This window comes from Dermacentor andersoni, chromosome 8, assembly GCF_023375885.2.
Source record: "Dermacentor andersoni chromosome 8, qqDerAnde1_hic_scaffold, whole genome shotgun sequence".
Taxonomy (NCBI): domain Eukaryota; kingdom Metazoa; phylum Arthropoda; class Arachnida; order Ixodida; family Ixodidae; genus Dermacentor; species Dermacentor andersoni.
In genome coordinates, this window is record NC_092821.1 from 142,247,223 (window position 1) to 142,274,335 (window position 27,113).

Here is a 27,113-nt window from a genome sequence, read left to right on the forward strand (position 1 = left end):
TGTCACTTCACACATTCTGTGGCAAATGGGCTACAATAAGCGACGCCTTCTGTGCATTCATTACGTCATGTATTGCGACAATAAAATTCTAGATGTAGGCGGCATTCCCACCGGCAACTGAGGGTTTGTGCGGGGTTTGTGCAGACAAGTTGACAGCAAAGCGACTGTCGGAAATGGACTTTTTTGGGTCGGAAAGCAACCAATCTTGTGAAGTCGCTTAGTGACCGATTTTTTTTTCCTTCTCTCCTCTCCAAGATTGCAGTCGCAAAAGCTCCTAACGAAGCAAGCTAACGAAGGTGAACCGCTTAGCAGCTTCTTACGGGGCCGTGCAGATCAAGGGCGGCAATATTGACGTCATAGATGCTTTCTTTTTTGTCGGTTTCGCTTTCGGAAAGAGATAATGCTACAAATGCAGTGTCATTCGTTCTTGTCTCCTGGATTTAAGTATAGGTTTTAATGATCTCCACATTGCTTTTGTTTCCAAGAGTAGGTGTAAGCAGAAGAACGTTCCCTCACACCCACAAACACACACACCCCCTCGCAAGCACACACACACACACACACACACACTCTTTGTCGCCCGCACGCACAGACACTCTCCTTCTCGCACACGCACAGCGTCTCTCCTTCTCACGTACACACACAGATGAATTCTCTCTCCCTCGCACGCACACACATATACGCACACACACAATACGCACAGATATAGATGGGCACACAAACACGCACACATTTGTCCGCAGGCATGTACGCTGAAACGCGAACAGGCAAGTTGGCGCATGAACACGTTCACACGCGCCCGCGCATGTACTGCAAGAGCACGCACACGTGCACTAACATGCGCGTACGCTTGCGCGCACACACAGGCATGTACACACGCAGCGAACGCTCACATACGCACACACGCACTCGCGCGCACGCAAACGCAAATACGGGGGCCCACGCACGCACACACATACACAGAGCGTACACGCGCATACAACAATACACAGCCACACTCAAGACGTGCACACGCATAATCACTATCTACAGTCTCGGCTGCCTCTCAAAAACCTGCGCGTGCAAACAGACTGCATAGTACTCCCTATACTATTACTGCTTCAATGCCATCTGTAATAAATCGCTTTATGGTTTCAATTTGGAGCTTCTTTAAGTCAATGTGCCCTCTGCAGGGAGGGTGAAAGCTGATTTCCTCCAGTTATGTGACTTCACCGCCTCTCTCTGACCTGCTTTAACTGCTTTAACGCACTACCAATGTTCCGACTAAGTGCCAAAACATATCCTGTTAGAAGGGTTGTTGTAGTCAGTTGAAGCTTTTTGACCTTCAGCCGATATTATGAACTATAATTTTGAAAAGAAAATTCCCATTGAGTTATACTTGTGCATTGCCATGAAGTTCCGAAGAAGAATGTCCAGATTTCTTGGACATGAACTGGTCGGCAGTCGAGATAAGAGACGATTAGGTAACTGGTGACAAAAAAATAAGAAATGCACCGACGATTACGATACTCCCTAATGCAAAAATTTCAGCGCAGCTCTGTGCGTGCTTTCATTTTGCGATATATTGGCTTGCGCGCACAATAGGTCTCGTGCGGCACGTTGCAAACGGAGGGAAGTGTGGCGCGACTGCCTCGCTAATCAGGAGATGACGAGAGGCAGCGCGTGGGCGACGCGTGGGCACGATTCGTAGCAGCCGCCGCAGACAGACCTTCTCTTATGCAGCACTTTGTTTCCATACATCCTATCGGTGGCGTCAGTGATGACGCGTGCTACTCGGGCGCCATCTCATAGCCGTCGCCGCCGCAGAGCTCGTCTTGCGTGGCACTACGCTTTCCTTCTCGCTCTTTCGCCATACCCTCCTGCATCGCTTTCCTCCTCGCGCTCTCTTCGCTATCGCAGTCTTTCTTTACCCGCTGCGCTCCGCGTTCACTCTTCGATCCTTCGCTGTTATCTCTCGCTCGGTTACGCCGAGGGACGCCGACATCAATGCTCCCCGCAGGAACGGGCGCCTAACAGCTGCGCTCTAAAAACAAGAACCGCATTGACAGAACCGCACTCATTGCAAGCGTAGATAATATTACAATACAGAGATAGAGGCGTGAAATGGGAAAGTTAAGGTCGAGGTCAAAGAGGCAAAGGCTATATAGCGATAGATGTGGTAAATCCTCATTAAGTCAAACACGCTAGGTGACCACGATACTGACCAACGAACTAGACCACCAGTCCACCCGCCTGAGCAATTTCGATGTTCATGCGCCGCACAGGTCATAGCTGTTATAGTTGTTTGTTGTTGTTACCTCAATGCAATGTTTATTTTTATGCACCATGCCGCTCACTGGTGCTGCCGAAAAGAAGGTGCACTGTAAAAGTTCGACGTAGCGCTATCAGGATGAGACTAAAGCAATGTTTGATTATAGTCGGAGAAGGAATGTTAAAGAAGGAGTACTCAGAGAGAACGAAAACATACGTATTATAACACTTGCGCCACAGATCGAAACGTAAGGCTTTTATAGCTTTTGTGTTCCACTGACAGATACTGAGACGTCTACGTAAGAAATTACATGTAATTAACCACTTGTAATCAATTACATGTTTTGGTAATTTTGCGATTGATTGACTACTTTTCTCTACGTGGTAACGCTGACTGTAATGCCAATTACTTCTTTTCAGTAACCAATTGCATGTAACCAATTACTTTATTGAAGAGAGAAGCCGTGCATCAGTGAACGCAGTTTTGAACGTTTTAAATTGGCGGGTGTACTGTACTACAACGTGCTGCAGAGCACGCTCTGTCGTGCCACGCATCAGCCTCGATAATGAGAATGTTTTGAATGGTTATCTCGGAATATCAATATTAGTTTCCTCATTCGAAAGCTTGACCAGATCTTGGTCAAAGGTTTGAACCTGCGATGCTATGGCGCCATAGTGATGGCCGATGAGGATATTCATGTCAGGAGGTCACCGGCGGGCAATTTTTCCAGCTTTTCATTGACGCTACTGGAAGTGGCTTTCCCAAGCTCTAGCAATAATGATGCACTTACTGCTTGCTAAGTGCTTCATATTCATACATCAGGGTACCCCATGATTACATATATGCGGTTAAATTTCGACCAGTGCTAGTAAGCGCACCTCTGTTTGGCATATGTAGAAATTGCATCACGTTGGAAAGTCTGCACATACAACGTCGGTTCATAGGTATTTCAGTAACGGGCTGGAGACCATCAGTTGGCATTGATCGCGATATAGCATGGTTTCTTCAGTTTTCTCAAAAATGTACTGAGATGGTATTTCCAATTATTCCTTTTTTTCGCGAAGTTAAGGTCCCGGATCTCTAAACCTCAGTATAAAGTACTGTTAAGCCTCAAAGCGCCCTTGAAATTTGATATAGTAGCTTTTCTACGTAATATTATATAGGTTATATCTATATACTACCCTATTCTATGGACAGTAGGTATGGTTCAGTTCTTGTCCAGTTCTCTTGGACAGGTCTATGCCACTGCGACAGTAGGGGATATTTTTTAAATGTAGAAGCATGGCAAGGTCGGCTACGTCAGTGCCGGCTATCCCAAAATCCCAGATTCGCTGTTGAAAAAAATAAAGAAGGAAATAAGAGAAACCGCAATACACACACGAACATGACTGCACAAAGATTGTCGTAGAAGCCTTAAATTTATTTACATATTCGTTGCACTTCTTTCTACATACGCCAGTCATCCCCCTCTCCCCTTGAAAGGCATCGCACATCAATTTCGTCCTTCTAACATAGCTACGTAGACGTGTCTCAGTGTACGTGCCCCTATGTGGGCGTACTTCGGCATACAGCCGGTGAACGGTGCAGTGCATAAACAGAGGCACTGCAAGGGATGAAAGTTTACCTGGCGTGGGGACACCAGCGAAAACCTCGTATAATACGAATTAGGAAGGAACAGCGCCAACTAAGACGATCGCGAGAGGGAGAACGACACAGGACAAGCGCCAACTTCATATATCTTTATTCACAAAAAAAAAAATCACATAATATAAGGAAAATTACAGACATGTGCTCAAGGACCATAATGCATCATCTGCCAAACCGTTCAAGATAGGACAGTTCCCTTTTGAAGAGGGCCACGGAAGTACCACTCATATAACTAATAAGACACGTTGCATAGTACACAATAAAGAAACGTCTACGCATCGCGTTTGGATCTACAGCATCTAATTACCCCTTCGACTAAAGCTACGCTTCCCGTTAATTTCAACGTCTGCGTTGAATCTGCATACTTGCTTTTATTTCGTTTCACTTCGGAAAGACATTTCGCTTTCTTTTTTCGCACTGAATAATCGATAGGCCAGCTGCGGCAGTTTTGAGAAATATTTTGGCAAAGAAACCTAGCTTTCGCTTTCGCGCTGTTTTTTATTTCCCTTCAGCATCGCCTCCAAAATAAACAACGATAAAATAAACGACTTCTTTAGGAACACTGAAATTAAATAGAGGCGGATACATACAAAGGAGGCCCCACGACATGAGCATCGAATCTGCAAACCAGTACGAAACGACTGAATAATTTTTCATTTCAATTTCGGTTACGTTCTTACTTGTGTCGCTGCTAAAGGTACGTCATATATCGATTATTTTAGGGTTGAATTGTGATGAGAAGCGAGAACATTCGCTAAAGAACAAAAAAAAAAGAAGAGAACGGTGAAAGATTTTTGTAGCTTCAAAGAAAAAACAATGTTCCTTAATCTCAGCGGAGAAGCTTGTACCCCCAAGATCATATTGCGTGCAGTGCTGCAGAATAAATAGCCGGGCACTACACGAAGTAGTGTAAACAAAGACGTGCCTGCGGTCGCTCTTGTAGCGCGCATGGGGGAGTTAACGGTGCACACAAATTCCCAAGTGTGCATAAAGCGGATAAAACTCTTTTATAGGAAACGTTATTTATTGGAGAACGTCGACGTTCGCAAAACTTATGCAGCTCTTTTCAATAAGACAAATTTATTTCAACTTAGATCAGCCAGCTACCTGAGGCCAGCATCACTGTGTTTTACATGTATCTGAACAAAAAATTCAAAACTTTCCCTACTGCAAAGCTTCCTCCTAATATGGTACTTGTCACGTCACATAGATGTCTTCTTAACGACGACTACATTACGTTACATCTAGCGGATAAATTTGCTTTATAGTATTTCACAGTTTTAACAGTTATCGTGCTGATGCGTGAAACTTAGTGTTAAGAGCAACCATTTGCGAACTTATGTACACTATACGCTTCTTCGTTTACAGTGTGTAACAATGATTTAATTACTCTTGGCACACTATTCGACAACAATGAGCCGTATGGTTGAATAAGCAGGGACAATAAATTACTAACTCTAATTAGAATCCAGCGCAGATAGATGTCAAATTGAGCAACTCGCACGTCAAAAACAGAGAAACCGTGTAAGGCACTTTTCACAAGTTTCTGAACTACCATCGGTCAAATAACCCGACGGATACTTCTTCAGTCTTTGCAAACAGGTCTCTATAATCAATGCGGGCACTCCTCTGTAGCCGGGATGTTTTCGTGCGCTTGACTATATGCGGGCTTTGTGCTTCTATATTATATGCTATATTTATTTATATGCATACTTCACAGGTTCCAGTATCTGGAACATTGCGTGAGGGGGGGGGGGGGAGGGAGCTGTTACAGCAATAAACAAGCCCAACTAAATGGTAGAAGGCATAGCAAAGTTCATTACTTTAGAATAGTTAAAAAAGATGTCCTGAATAAGTATTAAAGATGGCGGAAGAAATATCCGGTGCATGTTCCTGGAGGCTGCGTCCACTCCCCACTCTTAGATGCTCCGCCGTATCCAGTGCAACTTTTCAACAATTTCCGAAATGTAATCGAACGTTTCGCTAGATCCAGAAACTATAACAGACTACAGGAGGTCTTTCATTTTGCGCCCCCAAAGCGCCAGACCCTGCTTGTGCTTTTGGTGGGCATTCTGTTTTCTTTTGTGCACCTGCTTGCATTCTTTTGCATTCTCCCGGAGGCTTGCGTCCCGCACTTTCGCTGCCCAAAGTCTAAAACTCCCTTATGCCCGAAATTACCCCGAACAACTGGCAATGCTTCACGTTATCCGGCGCAATTCCTTCGCTATGCCCAATTATATTGAAACACTTGACTATACCTGGACTTAGTTCTATCATCGTCAGCAGCAGCCTATTTTCTTTATGGCCACTCTCAGGATGGAGGGCTCTCCCTGCGATCTCCATTTAAGCGTGGCTTGCGCTAGCCGATTCCAACTAGAGCCTGTGAATTTCCTAATTTCCTCACACACCACCTAGTTTTCTGCCGTGCTCGACTGCGCTTTCCTTCCCAGTGCTAACATCGCGGCCAGAAACTTAATGGGCTTAACAAGGAAGATAAAGAACAAGTTGAGGACCGCGCGAAGACTGATGGAACGAAAAATGTTAGGCGTAACCTGAACAGACCAGGAAGAGAGCTGTGCGCATCAGATAGCAAACGGGGATAGCCGATATTCTAGCAGACATTAGGAGAAAGAAATGGAACTAACGGGGCAGGTCACGTAATACGCGGGGTAGATAACCGGTTCACCATTAGACTTAGTTTTGTACTCCCCGCTTAATGCGACACGTTTCTGCAATGGCTCTCCGGCTGTACACTGAGCGGGCTCCACTTTGCACACAATGTGCCTGCGCCTACTCGACACTGACCCCTGTGGCAATGTCTTGCACGGCTTCGCTGTAAGACAACTCCATCCTGCTCAATTTATTACCCTAAAGATATATCAATTAAATTAAAACTAACATAGGTCACTATTTTTTTATGCCTCTCTTTCAGCGTTTTTTCAGGCATGATTGAGAGACTGATGCTCGTATGCGTGGCGCTTCTTTCTGCGGGCAGAACGTACGTCGACTGCGCTGATATAATGGAGTCACAAGAATGCAAACGAGGTTGGTATATGAAAGCGGAGCTTTCAGTTTATTCTATCAATTTCACACATGGCCCCCACAAGAACTATAGGGGAACGTGTCATTGGCTTTGATTTTTTTTTATTAGGGAAAATGCAGCGAAATGGTCCCGAGGTTGCCTGTCCAGCGTCCTTTTGTCATTAGTGCTGCGTCATTCTTGCCGTGCTATCAAGAACGGAACGAGGACCCTACACGTTCCTGCCCAGCGACTTTCCTCCTTAGAATTTCCCGTCGACCCATCTCACGATGACAGCCGACGTAAATGCCCTTAGCATTTGAGTAATGTGGAGACAAACCGTAATGGTGAAGACACCTTCATCAAGAACTTGCAGTTGCCATGCTAACTTTTCTATTGTTTCGGCTATGTGTGACGTACACTCTCTCCGGTATCGGCCCACTTTGCAATGACATTCGTTTGCCAGAACCGGCCATCACCATCAAGGCACGACGACGACTCTGTGGAATGTGAATGTACGAATGTGATGGAACAGTGAAGGCAGTATGATGACGACAGCAAGATAACAAAGGGATGCCGATTCTTAAGTCGTGACGATGTTATAAGGACGACAGCATGACAAAAATCGGACGACGAGGATGGAATAACGACGATGGAACGTCCATGAAAGCTTGCCAACGAATGCACGAGGAAGAGTTTATGTCGACGACGCAATGAGGACGATGACGTAACAATGGTGGCATAATCACTACGGAATGACGAGGGCCTGATTGTGACGGAATGACAAAGATCGAAGGACGTTGATGAAAAGCAGAGGGCGGTAGGATGATGAAGCATGAAGACATCAGGACGAAGCTCCTTAATAGGTGACGATGGTACGACAACAGCGTAACCCCGAGGACATGATTATGATAGGTGGAGAACGTTTGTACGACAATGATGGCATGACGACCAAGGTATGACGAGAGTGGGATGACTAAACTGTTATGACGACGAAGCAATGACCACGGAGGTATCAAGACCATGGGCTCATGCCTAGTGACTCAGACTAGTCGGGAATTTCGACCACTGGCTTGGCGTAAGAGGATAAGTAGACACATTTAAGGTACCTGCCGTAGGCAAAGCGTGCTACTCGCATTAATAACGTGACATGAAACACCCTGAGCTTGCCGAACCGAATGCTCGATACTCGATGTGGCGGTGTCATCGACCCCGAGTACTTAGATTTAGGTGCACGTTAAAGAACACCAGGTGGTCGAAATTTCTGGAGTCCTCCACTACGGCGTGCCTCCTAATCAGAAATTGGTTTTGGCACGTAAAACCCGATAATTATTAAGGACGGTCTCTACCTTATTTTTCTTGTCCAGCTTGCACTTCATGTGTCTTCCTTCTTGCTTCGAATAAGATTAATGTAACAAAACTGCGCTTAGGCAGCTTCACAACACAGGCGGCTTCCAGGATTGGCCCTCTTTTCACCAGTACGAAGTCATCGACATCGAGTGTTGGTAATGTTGTATTTTGCCTCTTGTCGAAATTTCTCTTCATTCTCTCACGATACCTTGATCTACTGTCTTCAGTTCTTGCTGCTTCTGTGAGCTTGATGTTCTTTTAAGTTCCGAGGCTTACATACGCAGGCAGGTAAGGTGGTCTCCCAGTTGCCGTGAATAGCGTAGTGCATACCAGGCCAGTTGTATACGAGCGATTGTGGTGAGCTACTGCCGCTTTCAAACAACATTTCCAACCACCTGGGAATGCTGGATACATGTATTGTTCGATGTCCCTGATAGCCCTTTCGGCTAGCCCATTTGCTGCGTGATGATAGGGCGCATTACATACGTTACATTATGGGGTTGTACGTGCCAAAACCACTTTCGGACTCTTGGCCCGCCGTAATGGAGGACTCCGGAAATTTCGACCACCTGAGGTTCTTTAACGTGCACCTAAATCCGAGCACGCGGGCGTTTTCGCATTTCGCCCCCATCGAAATGCGGCCGCCGTGGCCGGGATTCGATCCCGCGACCTCGTGCTCAGCAGCCTAACACCATAGCCCCTGAGCATCCGCGGCGGGTATGATAGGGCGCAGTGAACCGTAACTTGATGTTATGCTTTTCAGCCCATTCTTGTAGCCGACGACTTCGGGAAGCAGGTACATTATCGGAGACAATTACCTTGGCACTGTCAAACGTTTTCCTGTTCAAAAAGGAAATTACCCTCTTAGCACCTTCTTTACCTGGTCTTGCTGCAATAGCCCTGGTGCAGTCATCAATGCACAACAGGAAGGCTTGTGTCTTCTTAACTTCTCCAGACTTTCTTCGTAATTCCGCGAAGTCTAGACGAATAACCTCAAGTGGCTTGTTGGAATATTGTCGTATAACCATTTTTTGCGTCCGTTGTTGAAATTTTCATTAATGTGGCAGTTATGACACGATAATACATAGTCATTTGTTTCTTGCTTCACGCTACGCCATGAGAACCCTTTTCTTGATTTCATGTAGGTTCTCCTAAAGCTATCATAGCCTCCGAATTTGGGGCTATCATGATACAGTTCTAATATTTTTGGAACCAAGGAAGTAGGAACGGCAACTCGTCCATTTTTAGTGCGTTGCAAAACCTTCGTTCCGTTCCATATCCTTGCAATATTTGTCTATTTGCGACTGTTTGGAAGCATAATGGCTAATCGCGACATTGCATCGGCGTCCGTCATAGAAGCTCCCGAGCGATGAGATACTTAAAAATCAAATGGCTGAAGTTCACTCACCCAACGAGCTATCTTCCCTTTCAGTTCGACCATCTTGAAAATGTACGTTAGTGCTTGATGTTCTGTGTATAGTTTGAACTTTGCACCTTCCAAAATGAGCGGAAGTAGCGTACGGCTTTTAAAACAATAAGAGCTTCTTTTTCTGTCGTGGTATAGTTCAATTAAGTTTGGTTGAATGTATAACTGTATTATCCAACTGCACGAAGCTGTTGGTTTGGTGGTCGTGATGAGTCTCTCTGATACAAGACTGCTCCCGTGTCATAGTGAGATGCATCAGCATTCAATTCGAAGGGCAGCGCAAAGTCTGGTAAGCAAAACATAGGATCAGAAGAAATTATTCGGACCAATTATCGGTAGGCGTCATCACATTCTTCTGTCCAAAAAAGGGAACATCCTTCTGAGTCAGTCCTGTCAGACAGCGACTTTTGAGAACATGATCTTGAGTGAATGCTCTGAAACGGCCCGCCACGCCTAGAAACACGCGAAGTAAGTGTACATCGTATGGCTTTACTAGTGTTGTTATGCAAGCTACCGATTCTTGTTTCGTATTCTTCGTTGTTTCGTCCGAAACTCTGCCAATAAATGTCATCTTAGTTTTGAAGAACTCAATTTTCTTGAAGTCAACTTTTAGCTTAGCATCAGATAACGCTGCCAGAATATGACCCAGGTGTTCTTCATGCAACTTCTCACTTTTATTGTATGTGATAATGTCGTCCACGTAGACATTGCAGAAGCATCCAATGTAGGAATTCAAAGCTGTGTTCATCATCTTTTGAAACCGACTAGGTGAGTTTTCAATTCAAAGGGAAGGCGGTTATATTTGTATATGCCCAATGAAGTCGTGAATGCGGTGTATTACTTGGTGTCTTCTTGCAGTGGTAGCCGTCAGAAGCCCTTGCACAAGTCTATGCGAGAAAAGCAGATATAGCCTCCGATTTCATCGACGATGGTGTCATTCCTTGGCATTGGAAAAGGAAGCAACAGGGTTTGGTTAGTTACTGCTCTGTAATCCGTACATAGCCGCCAGCTGCCGTCTTGCTTTGAAGCAATAGTGATACGCGTAGATGAAGCAAAGAGAGACACCGACGGGCGAATTACCTTAGCATCTAACATATTTTGCAGCTCTTCTTTTATCCACGCCTTCTTTTCTCTCGTCAAGTTGTATGACTGTTTTCTCACAACCCTTTTCTGGGACAGGTGAAATGGAACTTCTAACTTTGTCGTTGCCGGTGGATATCCTTCCAAGTATACCAGTTCGGGGTATACAGTTGAGGTATTACACTTTTTCTTCGGCATCTGCAGGTGCTCTTCTTTTTGTCCCGACTCCGTTTGGTTAGCCTCCTGATCAACACACACTGCATCGTCCCAATAAATATTCAGTCTCAACAACTTCATGTCCGGACGAGAAAGGAGAAAGTCGTATTCCACAGTGTCTAAAACTAATGCAACTACTTCTGCCTCTTTATATTGGTACTTTACTTTTAGGTGTGCCTATTCACAATACTCTCTCTTGCTTCCATCATAGTCCCGCACAAGAACTCATTTCACTAAGAATACATCTTGTGGGTTTGCGTTGGTTTTTTTAAGAATGGATACAGAAGCTCCGCTGTCTATAAGTGTTCTTTTCCGTTGTCCATTAACCTCAATTACTATATTTACCAACTCGCAGAAATCAAACAAACAATGTTGTTTTTTGTCATAGGGCCAGACTGAGAACCCTCATTTATTAGTTTTTTTTTTCAATCTGGGCAAGCTGCGTTCCTCAGGCAATGACTCTCTTTCCGCGTTATGCAAAGACCTATGGTGACTTCCCTCTTAGTAACCGTTCATGAAACTCTGTTTCTCGATGCTTCTGCACTCTGGACATCCTAACGCGGCTTTGTCCTCCTCTCCATCCCATGGTAGGCGATATCTTGAAGTGATTTCAGCAAAGCCTCCATAGTTTTTGGCACTGCAGCTTGAATTTGTCGTTGCAATTTCCGAGGTAGGTCATGTACTATGAGCGTTCTAACAGATTTTAGTGGAAGTTCCGTCTCTGCAAGGTGAAGTAGTCGACGCTTTTCGAAGAAACAATCGAGCACTGCTCAAGACCTGTAGCGATAAAACAAGGTTTCTTCCCCTCGCTCAAGTGGGCTGCCACGGAATGACTAGATAAAGCTCCCCTTCAACGTGCTCCATGCATCCCAGTGGTGTCACGTGATACGCAGCTCGTACCCTTTTCTTGCGATACTGTTTAGAAAAAGAATACATACTTCACTCTTCCACCTGTGTCCCATCCGTTTTGTCGACAGGCGTATTCAGAGAACGCAATCCAAGCTTCTGGATTCCCCGTCAAACCATCAAAGGGTTCAGGTTCCACAACCTCTGTAGGAACGCTTTCTTTGAGACTCAGGGCCGAGACAAGAGCCTGAATCATTTCATTTTGCTCGGAAACTTGCTTTTGTTGATGTTGAATCGCCTGAAGCATAACGGAGAGATCCGAATGGTAAGTTGGCTCCAATGCGATTGACTTCTCTACTTGCGATAGCACATGTCGGTTGAAAAGGGAGACTTAAAGATTTAACTTCATGGACCGTTCTTCTAAGCGTTCGTTTAAGGACATACATGCCTTCTGCAAAACGATGGACACGAGTTCACCTGTTTTAACGTCGACGGGAAGGTCGACTGGTGTGTCTTTAGGAAGTGTGTACTTCGTGAAGACCAGGCTGTCTTTGGCTGGCTGAACGAAGAAGGTTACCCACATCACGGATCGTATAAGGCTGACTGCGCCAAAATATGCCGTAAAACTGCACTCAGCAGCGTCACAACAAAGACTCCATTTTGTTCTATCGCACTTCTTTATTCTCTCTTCTTGTCTTGTCGTGTGTCCTCAACAGTGGCGCGTAACCACTATGGGGGATTGGCCAAGAAGCCGGTGGTTTTCCGTATGGTTAGAAGTCTCCCTTCTTCTATTTGCAGCCCCCCCCCCCCCCCCCCCCCCCCGTCATAGGACTGCTTCAAGTAATACTTTCAGATCCCACGCACCGTGGGAATCGGTTCAGCCAAAGCTTTCGTTGAAATTTGGAAAGAGCGCTCTTCCTCTTCAACGACCGTTTGAAAGTATACAGCACACGACCGAGGCGGACACATTTTCGCCGGTGATGCCTAGCTCAACACATGCGGATTCCCCGCGCATGTCGCAGGAAAGACAACGATGTAATGGCGACGTCGGTGCGAGGACCACGGTGCGACGAATGGCGATCAATTGGCATGGTGACACAGGAATTCCGGAGATGAAACGACCACGACAAACGAAGGCGATGGCACGAGGACAGAGCATATACTGCCCTGCTTTATTATTATTATTATTATTATTATTATTATTATTATTATTATTATTATTATTATTATTATAAGAATAAAAAGATAACTTTACGGTAAGGACGCTGCCTTTTTCTGCCGGGATCCCTTCTTGCACCTTTCTTGCGTCTTTTTTTCATCCCCTAAACAATGAATATGTCTCAGATGTTCAATTTTCAACTAGCCCAGTTTTCTGGTTTGAGCACTGTTTTCTCTTCACTTTTACGCGTTCATTTTATGCAGTGAAGGCTTCCGCTTTTGACTGTGCACCAAAGTATCGATCACCGGACTTCACTACAAATGGTCCAAAACTACCAGACGAGTTTTTCAAACGGGTGAGCAAAAATAATGCATCAATTTTACGACTGCAATATTCACTGATGATATAGAACAAGTTGATCGGCTGCTTTCTCGACGCACTCCTCACCTGAACCTTGTTGTAGAATATTCGAGTTTTAACTTTGCGTCATTCATGATAAGAGATTAGTTAGGCCATCTGCGGATGCGTCATCTAGTTTGTGCCACAGTCTAACCAAAGCGTACAAATTACGTGGTCTGCGCATGAGACTTAGCAGCTTAGACGACGGACCTCTTCTAGGAAACTAAGATCCCGGGGTCTTGGCCGTAGACCTATAATATGCTCAAGATCATACCAGTATAAGTAACACGGTCTGGTACAAAACTGGTGCTCAATGACACAACTAAGGGTGATGCAACCTGTCCTCGCCGTCCATCCGTCTGTCTGTCTGTCTGTCTGTCTGTCTGTCTGTCTGTCTGTCTGTCTGTCTGTCTGTCTGTCTGTCTGTCTGTCTGTCTGTCTGTCTGTCTGTCTGTCTGTCTGTCTGTCTGTCTGTCTGTCTTTGTCTGTCTGTCTGTCTGTCTGTCTTTGTCTGTGTGTCTTTGTCTGTCTGTCTGTCTTTGTCTGTGTGTCTTTGTCTGTCTGTCTGTCTGTCTTTGTCTGTCTGTCCTTGTCTGTCTTTGTCTGTCTTTGTCTGTCTGTCTTGGTCTGTCTGTCTTTGTCTGTCTTTGTCTGTCTGTCTTTGTCTGTCTTTGTCTGTCTGTCTTTGTCTGTCTTTGTCTGTCTCTGTCTGTCTGTCTGTCTGTCTCTGTCTGTCTGTCTGTCTGTCTGTCTGTCTGTCTGTCTTTGTCTGTTTGTCTGTCTTTGTCCGTCTGTCTGTCTTTGTCTGTCTGTCTGTCTTTGTCCGTCTGTCTGTCTTTGTCCGTCTGTCTGTCTTTGTCCATCTGTCTGTCTTTGTCCGTCCCTGTCCGTCCGTCCGTCCGTCCGTCCGTCCGTCCGTCCGTCCGTCCGTCCGTCCGTCGGTCGGTCGGTCGGTCGGTCGGTCGGTCGGTCGGTCGGTCGGTCGGTCGGTCGGTTGATCGGTCGGTCGGTCCATCCGTCCGTCTAGTGCAACTGACGGTGGTCTGTTGAGAAAATGCGAGATAGGCTGAGGAAGCAGTAAAAAATGGACGCAGCATGAAATTAGTGAGAAGGAAATTGGCATAGCGCAAACCAACATCTATGCACTGAAACATAAGCAGGGTAATATCATCAGCAGTCTCGAATATATAGTAAAAGCAACGGAAGAATTCTGTACTGACCTGTACAATACCCAAAGCAGCCACGACACCTCCATTAGAAGTAGTAATGAACAGGTTGCAGAAGCTCCTTCTATAACTAGCGATGAATTTAGAAGGGCCTTGCAAGACATGAAATGTGGAAAAGCAGCAGGAGAAGATGGAATGACAGTCAATTTAATCAAGGCTGGAGGGGACATAATGCTTGAAAAACTGGCAGCCTCTTATACGAACTATCGAGCGACTTAAAGAGTCCCAGAGAAGTGGAAGAATGGCAGCATTGTACTAATCCTAAAAAAGGGAGACGTTAAAGAATTGAAAAATTACAGGCCCGGTTAGACTGCCTCAAGTATTATATAAAATATTCACCAAGATCATTTGCAATAGATTAAAGGGAACACTGGTATTCAGTCAAGCAATGGAACAGGCTGGCTTCAGGAAGAGCTACTCGACAATGTATCACATCCATGTCCTTAATCAGGTAATCGAGGAACCCGCAGAGTACAATAAGCCTTTCTATATGGCTTTCACAGATTACGAAAAGACATTTGATTCAGTAGAGATACCAGCAGGCATAGAGGCATTACGTAATCAAGTAGTACCAGGGCGCTTACGTAAATACCTTGGAAAATATCTACAGAGGTTCCACGGCTACCTTAATTCTATGCAAGGAAAGCAGCAAGATACCTATAAAAAAAGGGTCAGACAAGGAGACACATTCACCGCGTGCTTGGAAGAAGTATTCAAGCAATTAAACTGCGAAGGCTCAGGAGTAAGGATTAATGGCGAATATCTCAGCAACCATCGGTTTGCAGATGACATTGTCCTGTTCATAAACACTGGGGACGAGTTGCAACAAATGTCTGTGGACCTTAAAAGAGAAAGTGTGAAAGTCGTGTTGAAGATTAATACGGAGAAGACAAAGATAATGAGCAATAGCCGGACAAGGGAACAAGAGTTCAGAACCGTCAGTCAGCCTCTAGAGTCTGTGACAGAGTACATTTACCTAGGTCAATTACTCATGATCATGAGAAGAAAACTTACAGAAAAAAAGGGGGTTTGAGGGCATAAGGCAGACATTGTCAGATCATGACTGGAGGCTTACCATCAACATTGAAGAGAAAGGTGTACAATCAGTGCATTTTACCGGTGATAATGTATGGGCAAAATCTTGGAGACTGACAAAGAAGCTTGAGAACAAGTTAAGGACCGTGCAAAGAGCGATGGAACGAAGAATACTAGGCGTAACGTTAAGAGACAGAAAGAGAGCGGTTTGGATCAGAGAGCAAACGGGTATAGACGATATTTTAATTGACATCAAGAGAAAAAGATGGAGCTGGGCAGGTCACGTAATGCGCCGGTTATATAACCGTTGGAACATTAGGGTTACAGAATGGATACCAAGAGAAAGTAAACACAGTCGAGGACGGGGCAGAAGAGTAGGTGGGCGATGAACTTAGTAAGTAACTCTTGCTTGGGCTAGTTAGTTCATGCTTGAATGAGTAAAGAACAAGGCGCAATAGACCAGGACAGAAGAAGAACACAAATAAGAAGAACAAAGTGCCGGCCCTGTCGTTTGTGTTCGTCTTCTGTCCTGGTCTATTGAGCCTTGTTCTTTACTTATTCGAACTCAGTAAATTCGCAGGCGCTAGTTGGAATCGGTTGGCGCAGGACATGGGTAATTGGAGATCACAGGTACAGGCCTTCGTCCTGCAGTGGACATAAAATAGGCTAATGATGATGATGATGATGTTTACCTTTCTACTAACGTGCAAGTCCAAAGGGAAACTAGGTAGAATAGCAGAGAAGAGAGGGGAGAGGAGACAGAGGAGAGGTTGGGATGGGGAAAGTTAACGTGAGAAGGCAAGCAAACGCTACTACGATGGACACGACAGCGGTTGCAGGCAAACGGAGTAAACTTATGTTCAAGGCACGGTACCGTACATTCCTGCTATTTCTGAAAAATAAGCACCATGCAAATTTTCGAGCGGACAACTTACACAGGGCGCACATAAGCAGAGCCGCACCAAAGCGCACAGTAGGGTCCAGGCGGCACTACGGAAGCGGTCACACGTCAAATCAACATTCCTCTGCCGGCCGCCGTAGCCTTGCGGCTATGACATTGCTCGCGGTCGCGGGTTCGATACCGACCGCAGCAGCCGCATTTCTAAGGAAGCGAAGTAGAAAACGCACGTGCACTTAGCTTCAGCGACACGTTGACGAACACCACGATGTCAACATTAATCCGAAGTCCGACACTACGGCGTGCCTCATAATTCGATTGCTGTTCTGCCACGTACAGCACCATGCAACCCCATCGTGGCAGTAGTTTAACACTTCTACCACGATGCGATGTGCCATGCGAGGCAATGAATATGCCAAACTCTCTCGGAGGTTATGAATTACAGCGCAAAACAACGTCTCAAGCAAACGCCCCTCCCTGTGTGTTCTGTGTACCCCGCAGACAAACAGCAGTGGTACACGTAAGGTAACGTTTAACATCGACTCACCACTCTCGTGTTGTACAAAACGTAGAAGAAATTAAACACCCGCCCTCAACGTCCCCACTAATTGTCATTCAAAGCAAACCACACAGACAGCTTCGTTTACATCGATTCTCATAGTGCGTGGGATCAGCATAATTTTCTTTCGTTTTTCAATATTATTTTTTGTTAATAACATTGCTACTGACGCTGAAAGGAGTAGCTGCCTCCATTATGGGGTGACTGCATCTTGTGCTTTTATTTTCATTTAAAAAAAAGGGGGGGGGGGAAACGTTAGTGAACTGTTCTAAGACAACCGGCCTAGACGAGCGCTTATGAGGTAAATTAATGAGCTGGTGTAATGGCTTTTCTCTTCCTTATCTTTCTTTCCTCCTTTCTCCTTTCTGACACGTAGGGTAGCCAATCGGGCGAGACCTTTGTGCTTTGTTAACTTACCTACCTAACTCCTTCATCTCTCTCTCTCTAAGCGGAATCACCCTGTAGACATGTCGAGAGATCAACGTTATAACATGCCGTCGTGTACCCTGCACTGCGCAATGAAAACACAAACGGAAAAGACGTGGACCCGTTACGGTGTCCCTGTCTGGTGTGTAGCCATGTGCATGCCCCTTGCGCTACAGTGTACCCAACGTTGGACAGATGGACCCAACGTTAAAGAGAACACTTGACTGTTATTTTTAACATGTGCAGATTTTTCGCACTCGCAAGGGCACAATCACCCAGATTTGAAGTAGCAGGTAGCTTATGGCTGGCAGCTCTTACTACGCTCGACCCACCAGTGCAGCGTGCGGACGTTGCTCCCGCATCCACTTGCAGCTGGGGCGCCGAAAAAGTGAGGCGAGCACATTTGAGTGTTCCTTTTAATAGTGGCTCGCACTCTACATAAAGACAAGCCAACTATCCCGCTAGTTTACCCCTTTTGCGCATACCGTCACCGCGTACCGCGCTGGAACATGGAATTAAATTGATCATCCAGTGATGAATTAGGTTTTTAGAGCATACCGGACCGAAAACCATTCGCCGGCGCTAGTGCTGTGACGTCAACTGCTGTTTAGAACTGAAATGCTCTTTCGCGTCGGTGGTGTCTCTACAGGCCTAGTAGCATGAAAACGAAAGGCTATGACAAAACATGGGTGATAACTTGTCCTTTCCATAAGAGGGAACTAACCGATGTATAATTTTTCCTTGTTGTCATGACGGCAAGCAAGCACAGCAAGGGTGCATTCGGATCGAAGCGGGTGGTCTGAACTGACGTTGGCGCTGCCATGTTGTTCCGCAATTAAAGTAACGTACCGCTCCCTACAGCGGTACAACACACGCACGCGCAGCAGGCCCAACATATCCCTTACCACGGCAACGTGTCACGCACAGCATAAATACTCTAATGGGGGAGTTTTTAGCTTGTCCGCAAATTGCACTGCCCTTTACGGAATGTCGAGCTACCAGAGTCGTGAACCTGACAGCCAGGGTCAGTGGCGCCACCTGGAGCCCCAGTGTTTGACCGAGGAGGACAGAGCTAGGTTTGCAGTAACCATGTACCGGATGTATTTACGAAGAATTCTAGCAATATTTAAAAATACCAATTCCGAAAAAAAAATAGAACATTTCCTTTAGAGACATTCCGTGAGTGGTGGCGACCACCGCGGGACGGCGGATGCGAGGTCGCTAAATAAAAAAAAAAACAATCAATAATGAACTTTTCTTTTTACTTTTTTGTTTCAGCAGGTACATCGTAATCGGGAAATTGCAGCGAGTTCTCCGCGCCAGCCGTATCAACTTCTGGATCTGGATAAAATGCGATTACCCGCGGAACTGTGGCACGACGAAATTCGACGAAATCAGAGCACGCGAAACTGAAACTGCGAGCCTGCCCCGCACGCGTAGCCACGCCCCACGAAGTGACGTTCCGCTTACGTCACGACCCACCAGCGGGCAGCCAGCCCGCTGCAACAACGTCGAGCACGGAGCTTCTAGAAAAAAAAGTAAATGTACCAGCGAACGCGTGTTGCCTGAACATTCGCAGATTAAGTAAAGGCGCACCAAGGAAAGATTCAGGGACCATGCGAGTGCCCTAAGAGGACCGACTGCAAATATCGGCAAACTTTTTTTCGTGAGGGATGAGGACGGTAGCATCTTAGAAGGAGACGACGCTTTAGGCGAGAGGGGTAGTTGGTGGTAAGTACGGAAAAACAAAAGGCGCAGAGTATAAAAACTCACCGCAGAAATGAACGGGAAGCAATAGCAGAAGGAATTGTACCTAGTGACAAGGCAGCCAGGACCCGAAAGAATCGCAGTACAGAGTTAATCAAACAGGTGATTATACTCGGGTATGCGCGGTTGACTTCGTTTGTGCTCTTCCATCCATCCCTTCCTCCCTTCCCCCTGCGCAGAGGAGCCAACCAAAATTGCCTTTGAATGTTGACTTACCTGCCTTTTTACGTGTCCTTTCTCCCTGAACTGCTGTTTCTGTTTTCCTGTAAACTGCAGGTAAAAAGTAACTATTTAGTCGCTCCAGTCGTGAAGTGCATGGAGTCAAGCATCCCTATGAACGAGACGGTTCATGGTTGCACTAGCGAGATTGCGGTAAGTTTTATCTCCTGCTTGTTGGTCGGGTCTCGCCTTCTGAAAGACCTGTAGGATTGATTTGATTTGATTTATTGTTTTCAGTTTGCTGGTACACGAGTTTGCTAAACTGAGGGAGAGCAGACTAAAGGCCTTACAGACACGTGACGTAGGCCCGCCCTCCCATAAAATAAATAAAGTAAGAGGGGAAAAAAGGGCCCCATTGGAAATAATCATGCACTTTACAATAAAATATAAAAGACACAGCAGCATTATATGATTTAAAAATACATCAGATGACTGCAATGTAGAGAGTGTAAACAATGAAAAAGAAATTGCAATGCAGCTCATTCATAATTTACCGAACAACTTAAGCACACTTTTTTTATAGCGAGTATCTGACATATGCTGCAATTATAGTTTTAGTATTTCTGGGTATGTATTCAATGTATGTGGTATTATGGATATGTTATGCACAGCGGTAATAGAGAGTTTTAGCATAGCGGCCCCAAAAGATTGGGACCCCAAAGAGCTTTCGGTGTGTTAGCGTTGGGGCACGCAGGAGCAGAAGCTTTAAAATAGGGCTTTGCGTTTGCGGATTGCATCTTGCGCCGACGCACCACTACGGCGTCAAAAAAAGCTATTAGAAATAATGAAATAAAATATACCATTTTATGATAAAAAAGGTAATTTTGACTTTCGTATTTTCGAGTTTAATTACAATTTAGAGGTTATTCTATTAGCAGCAAGCAATTCGTTGCGCTTAGTATAGAGTAACCAGCTTTACGTGCCTTCACCAGCCAAGCTAAGCCGTGTTAGGCCTACGGACCATAATATCGAAAATCGAATTCGGATTCAGCAGCGTCTAATAAATCGATCTTCATAACACACGCTAGTTGAAAGAAAGCGATAACCGCAGTCACTTCTCCTAGCTTGCGAACTTCACGTGTTACTACGAATAGAGCCCAGTTTGGTGCTAGGTCAGAGCCGTCGCTTCGATGGGTGCCTCCATGTTTGTTTACGCATATCTTTTGGCGCAGCCTTTGGGGCTCCCGCTAAATGATTGAAATAGCGTGCCTGACCCAAAACCCAAAGGCAGTTTGCGCCTCTCACATTCGCAGTGGCTCCGACGCTATTTTTTGGGGGCCCCGAACGTTTGGGGCCCCAAAGCACCCAAGCACACCTGATTAAATCAAGCAAGCTGGTTGACTATTCGTCACCGCCTTGTTTCAAAGGAGATGCCCTGAAATAATCATCGCCGTATCGTGCCACTTGACACGCGATGTGAGATGCGCGCCGCGTGTAACGTCCGTACGTACAAATCTTAATTCGCACTGAAGTTGCGTTGTATTCCACCAGGTTTCGAGACATGCAGCAGTTGCATCGTGTCGCGTCACGTGTCAAGAGTTCGACATGTGCGCCGCGTAGTGTCGGAAACCTGTCTTCACTCTTCAGTGCACCTCACGGCAACGCCTCGCAAAGTACGAAACGGCGCTGGAGAAGCGGATCGTAGCTGCAGCCAGGCAACGTCGCGATCAGCAAGCCACTGTGCAGAGAGCTAGCTGCACGAGCCGCACGTCACCGTAGAAGCCTAGCGGACCTTCGTGCCTCATTCTCGCGAAAAACGCTGCGAAGAAACCTTGCTGCGAAGATGCTTCGCCGCGATGAAGCTTCGCCGCGAAAAGGCTTCGCCGCGAAGACCCCGTGGTGCGCGCGGAGCCGAAAATGGAGCTCGTACATGGATCCTCTGCTACGTGTGCCGCGCAGGCCTGTGACATTTACTTAGGTAGCCGACTCTCTCATCTTTAGTTCGACCGGTTTGCCACGTGGAATAATGTCGGAGCAAAATCAGTTACAAGCACGGAGTCCGGTTTCACGCAGGTACCGCTAAAGCGACTTATAAAAGGTACTTGCCTTGCGATATTTCTGAACGTCTCCTGATGCGACTACCTTGTTGACGAGAGCCATTCCTTTATTCTTGATAGTAAGTTCGTTGGTGCCTACAAGCCTGCAGTCAAAACTTCATATTTTGACGTAGTGTCCCCATATGACATGTAGATGCTCGTCGCAGACAGCATCCGCAGGGACACCAACCAGTTCGACGTAGAGTCCCTCGAGCCTTTCTATAAACGCATTAGTTGTACGCAGCGACTGGCGTCATCCACGTCATTTTCAAGGGCACTCCTTCGCCCAACGATTCACTCTCTCATTTTCTTTTCCCCGTCGCTTACTCTCTTGTTTCTTTGATTTGCCAGATGACGATAGGAGCCCATTGCATTAGGGCGGAAATGTTCAACATGGTGGTAAGTATCATTTCTCACACTCGTGTTAATTACGGCCTGCGCACTTTGGATGTACGTATGCGTGTGCGTGCTTTTTACATGTCTTTGTACATGTGTGCGCGCGTCTGTGTCTGTGTGTGCGTGTGCGTGCGCGATGTTGGTGCATGTTATTCCTTCTATCTTTTTATGATGACAGTGGTAATGCACCCGAGCCTAAATCGAGATCTCACCGCGAAGGCTGCTCCGAGCGCGTGGTAACAAACCTGAAGCTAAAAGTGCTATGACGGCGTGGCATATATCACAAAGCGGGTCATCTAAATCTCTGATCTTGGCAACCTTCGCACCAGTTCATTGTAGCCGCGCAGATGAAGCGTGGGGTACCTAATGGCCGCGTCAAGAGATCTTTTTTCTTAGGTTGTCTAGCACCATAATGCAGGCCAAGTACTGAGGAGAGCGAGAGAGGAAGATGAGAGGAAAAGAAATGAAAGTTAGCCAGTGTAAGCACGGGCCTACAAGCAACTGCCTAGGATAGGATGCAAAGGAAATCAAAGCAAAGAAAGAAGTTTCATGATAAGAAAGGCAGAGAGGTTCACCGGAGGCACACATTCCAAAAGCCAGGTACTTATCGCTGGGGGAAGAGGAAGATAGAGAAAGGTAGAATAACAAGACGGGCGACAAAAAGAATTAAGAATATAGCACAAGGAATGTTACGATGAACACGATCGTGCACACCGCAACAAAAACTCGAAATATATGTCAATTCCTTTCTCGCGGTAAAAAAATTGCGCTAAGTGGATCAACACTAACCAGTGAAAATATTCACGATAAATCTTTCCGCAGACATTTGACGTCACCAGACTAAATAGGCCGCAGGCGCTATAACTACGCTTGTTACAAACACGTATCTATTCCAACCCCGCCACGTTACACGTCATCTACCCGGACGTCTACCCCGACGATGCGTGCCCCTCGTGTAGGGCCACAGCAACATTCGCACACATGCTCTGGGAGTGTAGAAACGCTCCGCCCGACTCTACCTCGGACCAGTAGGAGAAGACCCTACGAAGCCCGCCGAAATAAATTTCTCGCTACGCCACTGGATCAGACTGTGAGATCTGCATGGTGCCTTAGACTACGCACCACGAGTTTTTATGCGTGCATACACGCTGTTCTTACGAGGAAAACAACCAGCAGACTGGAATGTTTGGCAAGCATCGACAGCCGGGCACACTCTGAAGTTATTCTCTTGGGTAAATGGCCTAGGTGCTCTTCGTGTCAGCCTATGATAGCCATTGTATGATTAAAAAAGAACGCGAACTCAATATGCTTATCTTATTTTACTAATGCGCATTTATTTCTCTCTTCATGTTACCATCCATTTCACTTCTCCTTTTGTCTCGCTTCCGCCAACGCCGAGTAGCTGGCTAAAACGAAATAGTTCAGACTGCCCTCTCAAGTTCTCAATTTTAATAATATCTGTACGTGTCTTGTTAGTTCTTATTTTTCTCAAATTACAGCCTTTAAGATACAAGTACTCAGTACTTGAGTTCCTGGATTTCCTTGTGGTGAGTACCCGTCCGGCCCCATTGTTAGACAGATTGAGAACTCTTACATAAGGTCTTGGAGCTCTCTGACAAGCGCAAGAAAAGACTCTGCCTGCGAAGGTCGCGGAGACCGCGTTCAATACCATATGCAGGTCATTCGTTCTGTAACAGTGCAATGACAGCACGGCTAAAAGGGGGAAAAGGAAGACAACACGGCGTTCCTTCCTTTGGCCCGTGTTGCTTTTGCGGTGCTACACAGCGTACGATGAATTTTAACCAACTCGCCCGCCTTGCTATATGTTGCTTCATATATAGACTCTACCACGAACTTCAGAGGGAAATGTCGTGCTAGACTCCTTGCAGGTTTTCCCGACGGAATATAGAAAATCAATGTAATGAATAATGATCACAGAGACGAGTGCTGATTGTAATCGGATCTCCAAGAGAGTAATTTGTGCTGCTTTGAATATAGGTGTTGTTGTTGTTGTTGTTGATGATGATGATGTTTGTTTGTTTGTTTCTTTGTCACGGTGTCTGCTATTGCCCTAAGCAACACGTTCTCGAATTAGTGCATCATTTCAGTTAAGCACTAGGATACCACGATATTGCTAGATGCACAAAGGAGAACAGTAACCCCCCGTAATCTAATGAAGCTGTGTCCAAACATATGGCACAAGTCCTTTCTTGGCGTAAGCGGCTTATTTCCGAGGCTGGATGCAGGTTTACAAAATTAACAACCGGCGTCCCTTGAAAGGCGTCGGTTTTGAAAGGAGTAAAGATGTTGCGGTGGAGCAGGTTAGAGTGACTACATGTACTACCTTTGGCGGTTTAAGAGATCGTTGTAGTGTTCCTGTGCATCCTCCCACACGAACTCAGTGCTCACTCTTTCCCTTTTTTTCTCTTCCTATTCTCCTTCCCCCCAGTGTAGGGTAGCAAACTGGGTGCTCGTCTGGTTGGCCTCCCTGCCTTTCCGGTCCTTGCTCTCTCTCTCTTTCTCTCTCTCTCTCTCTACCTTTGGGAGCATATACAGTAACTTTAGGGAACGTGAGGCGCGAGTTCTAGCTACTGCAGTGGCGGGAAGGAGACGGGGGATTATGCAAGGTCGCTGGTTGGAAAGGAAAGGGTGCGTGCTCTCGAGCAAGCAAGTGGCACGCACCCCCTCTCCCCCTCCCCCTGCGTCCTGTGGAGGCCGGCCCGTCGTGGACAATGCGCGGCGGACGAGAATCCATAGCAGATTCTCGTCGGCGAAAAAAACATTATACCACAGCCGCAGGCGAGCCTTCCGTCCAACACTGAGCTGATTAACTCGAGCAGGCTAGCTGACCATTTTTCAACTCCCCCTTTTCAAAGGGATATGCCCGTAAATCACCACCAAAATAATAATCAAAATAATAGCGCAGCGACGTTAGAAACGAGTTTCCACTACGCGATTCGACCCCATGAGCCCAACGCTCTTGGGCGGCAGCGCCTTGACAGCATATTATTTTTTTAATGGTAACCCAATAAAACATTCGCCGGTTGTGAATAGTCATACAACGGCGGGGGCACAGACAGCCACACACAAAAGAGGCACTGTTCGTATTTTAGGTGGATATGCTGGTGTCAATTTAGAAAGGTGGTGAGGATAAACACCTCCCCAAAATGGGGTACCAGTCCAGTGGAATATCACTATGAAAGTGTTTTAGGTGCACAGCCATCTGAATAAGATGCATCCTTGTAGGAACTATCCGTTCGGCGTTGAGGTCTATGATTCGCGCTTTCCGCCGACTACGCTCGCACGACAGAAAAAAATAAACACACACACACAATATCAAAAGGTACGTTATCATCATCGGTCGGCAGCAGGTATCGCACAGTATGAGGTTTAATTTCAAAGTCTTTCTCTAGAGTGTGTTCAAGGGCTTCGCAAAACAGGATGGCGCCTTTGTAGCTAATAAAACAATTACCTCTCGCACACCACAAGGACGACAGTTGGCAGAAGACACAAAGATATCCTCCTTCTGTAACCACTTTCTTGCCGGTAAGGTTTCACAATGAAGTTTATAATATAATGCTCTGCAGCAAAGGGATATAGAAATTTTACGAACTCGCTTTAGTTACCTCTTGGCCTGATCATTCAATATGTAGTGATCCATAAAAGGGAGGCGATAATAGTATGAACAGTAAACCTATGTATAATGCTTTACGGGTCACGGAGTACAAGTAGTCAGTGGAAAACCACCAAACTCTCAGGAAACGAACCACAAGGTAAACATCTTGCATGAACTCTACAAGCATGAACGCCAAGAAACATGTGAGGAAACAACTAAATCGAGTAAGATATTAACAACTGTGACTTGCACGAAACAAGACACGATTTGCTGCAAATGGAGATGCACTAAGCCCAGCCAAACCGCACGACTGGCCTAAATGTATATTTTCTCGCTTCACAGGCTGAAAAGTTGAAGTCAATTCGAAAGTTGCGAAAAATTCGATGCTTGCGTTGTGCGTAAAGCCTGGCACAATGAAAAGCTACCAATACGTAAAAAAATGTTTGTTGCCAAAAGCTTCTTGCCACCTTGAGCTCTTCCGAAAATATAATTTCGCTGTGGAACGAATGTCTGAGCAAAACACTGCAGAGCCAAAATCTGTTTTTTCCAATAGTGTGCTCCATGATGACACCATTACGTCATGATAGCCATGACACCTGTGTAATTACGGAAATGACCGCTATTACACACGCTCCGCATCCTATCCTCGTCACTGTAGGGTTATGGCTATAGTGAAGGGCCCCCTCTCTATTGTCAGTTCTGTGGGAGAATCCTGCTATCGCAGTAAACGACTTCAGAGCCGAAAGAATCGCTGAAAAGTGCTTTCTCATTATTTTTCTTTTGTGTGTGCGTTGTTCTTCCTGCCTATACTTTTAAGATTGCTGGTCCTATCGATGGCTGAATTTCGCATACCTTAGATCTAATCAAGAAGCCGCTCTTTAATCTCGAATGTTAAAGGCTGCAACAATGCCAATGAGTTGAGCATTGCGACGCTCTTTATATTCGCAGGTGTGCATGGCGGACCTACTGCAACAGCCACTAGCGATCTTACGAAGTGGTGTTGAAAGCAGTAGCTGACCCGACGGCGACGAGTGCACTAACTACTCGGGATTGGGCGCATAATGAATACTGTGACTGGTAATACCCACCGCCGACCTTAGGGCGACTACCTAATAAATCCTCGACTCGGTATCATGCGTCGTGTGTGTTAACTATTGAGCCGGCGTATGGGTTCGATGACTTTATCGGAATGACTTTATATTCCCGAGTCACTGCGGCTGACCTAGAGACGATTAATTAATTAATTTAATTATTTATTTATTCATTTACTCGTAGATTATTTCACTGGTCTACTTACTGAGATGGCTCATTCAGTCCATGATTGATTTGCAGCCTGACCGATTGCCAGAGGCATTTCTTGATGAATTGATCGAGCGACTGATTTATTCATTAAAATATGATTCTGTCAACTTTGGTCATTAGGAACAACAGCAACAGCTAGTGAGCAAGAACGCAGAAGACATCAGCATGCAACAACATTTTACGTCGCCGAACGTCTATACTCCTCTTTATATTTACGAGACAAGGTTGCGGAGGTTACGA

At 45.9% G+C, this 27,113-nt stretch overlaps 1 protein-coding gene across 2 annotated transcripts; it reads left to right on the plus strand.

Moving 5' to 3' along the window:
• Positions 1-4,459: 4,459 nt before the first annotated feature.
• Positions 4,460-26,702, plus strand: LOC129383385 (uncharacterized). 2 transcript variants are annotated; one of them, XM_055067914.2, is made up of 7 exons: positions 4,460-4,595; positions 6,831-6,943; positions 13,258-13,349; positions 19,581-19,676; positions 21,911-21,958; positions 23,455-23,502; positions 26,520-26,702. In XM_055067914.2, exons 2-7 carry the CDS (start codon positions 6,844-6,846, stop codon positions 26,586-26,588), a joined length of 453 nt encoding a protein of 150 aa, XP_054923889.1. In that variant the 5' UTR covers positions 4,460-4,595; positions 6,831-6,843; the 3' UTR covers positions 26,589-26,702. The 2 variants fall into 2 exon arrangements, with proteins under 2 accessions (XP_054923889.1, XP_054923890.1); XM_055067915.2 differs by having other exon boundaries at positions 6,842-6,943.
• Positions 26,703-27,113: the final 411 nt, after the last annotated feature.

Bases quoted from the DNA above. Each gene is read 5' to 3' on its own strand.
- LOC129383385 (XM_055067914.2), top strand. From the start codon at position 6,844: ATGATTGAGAGACTGATGCTCGTATGCGTGGCGCTTCTTTCTGCGGGC. The intron at 6,944-13,257 runs GTTGGTATATGA...CATTTTATGCAG, and splicing joins GTCACAAGAATGCAAACGAG to TGAAGGCTTCCGCTTTTGAC. The intron at 19,677-21,910 runs GTAAGTTTTATC...TTGATTTGCCAG, and splicing joins GTTGCACTAGCGAGATTGCG to ATGACGATAGGAGCCCATTG.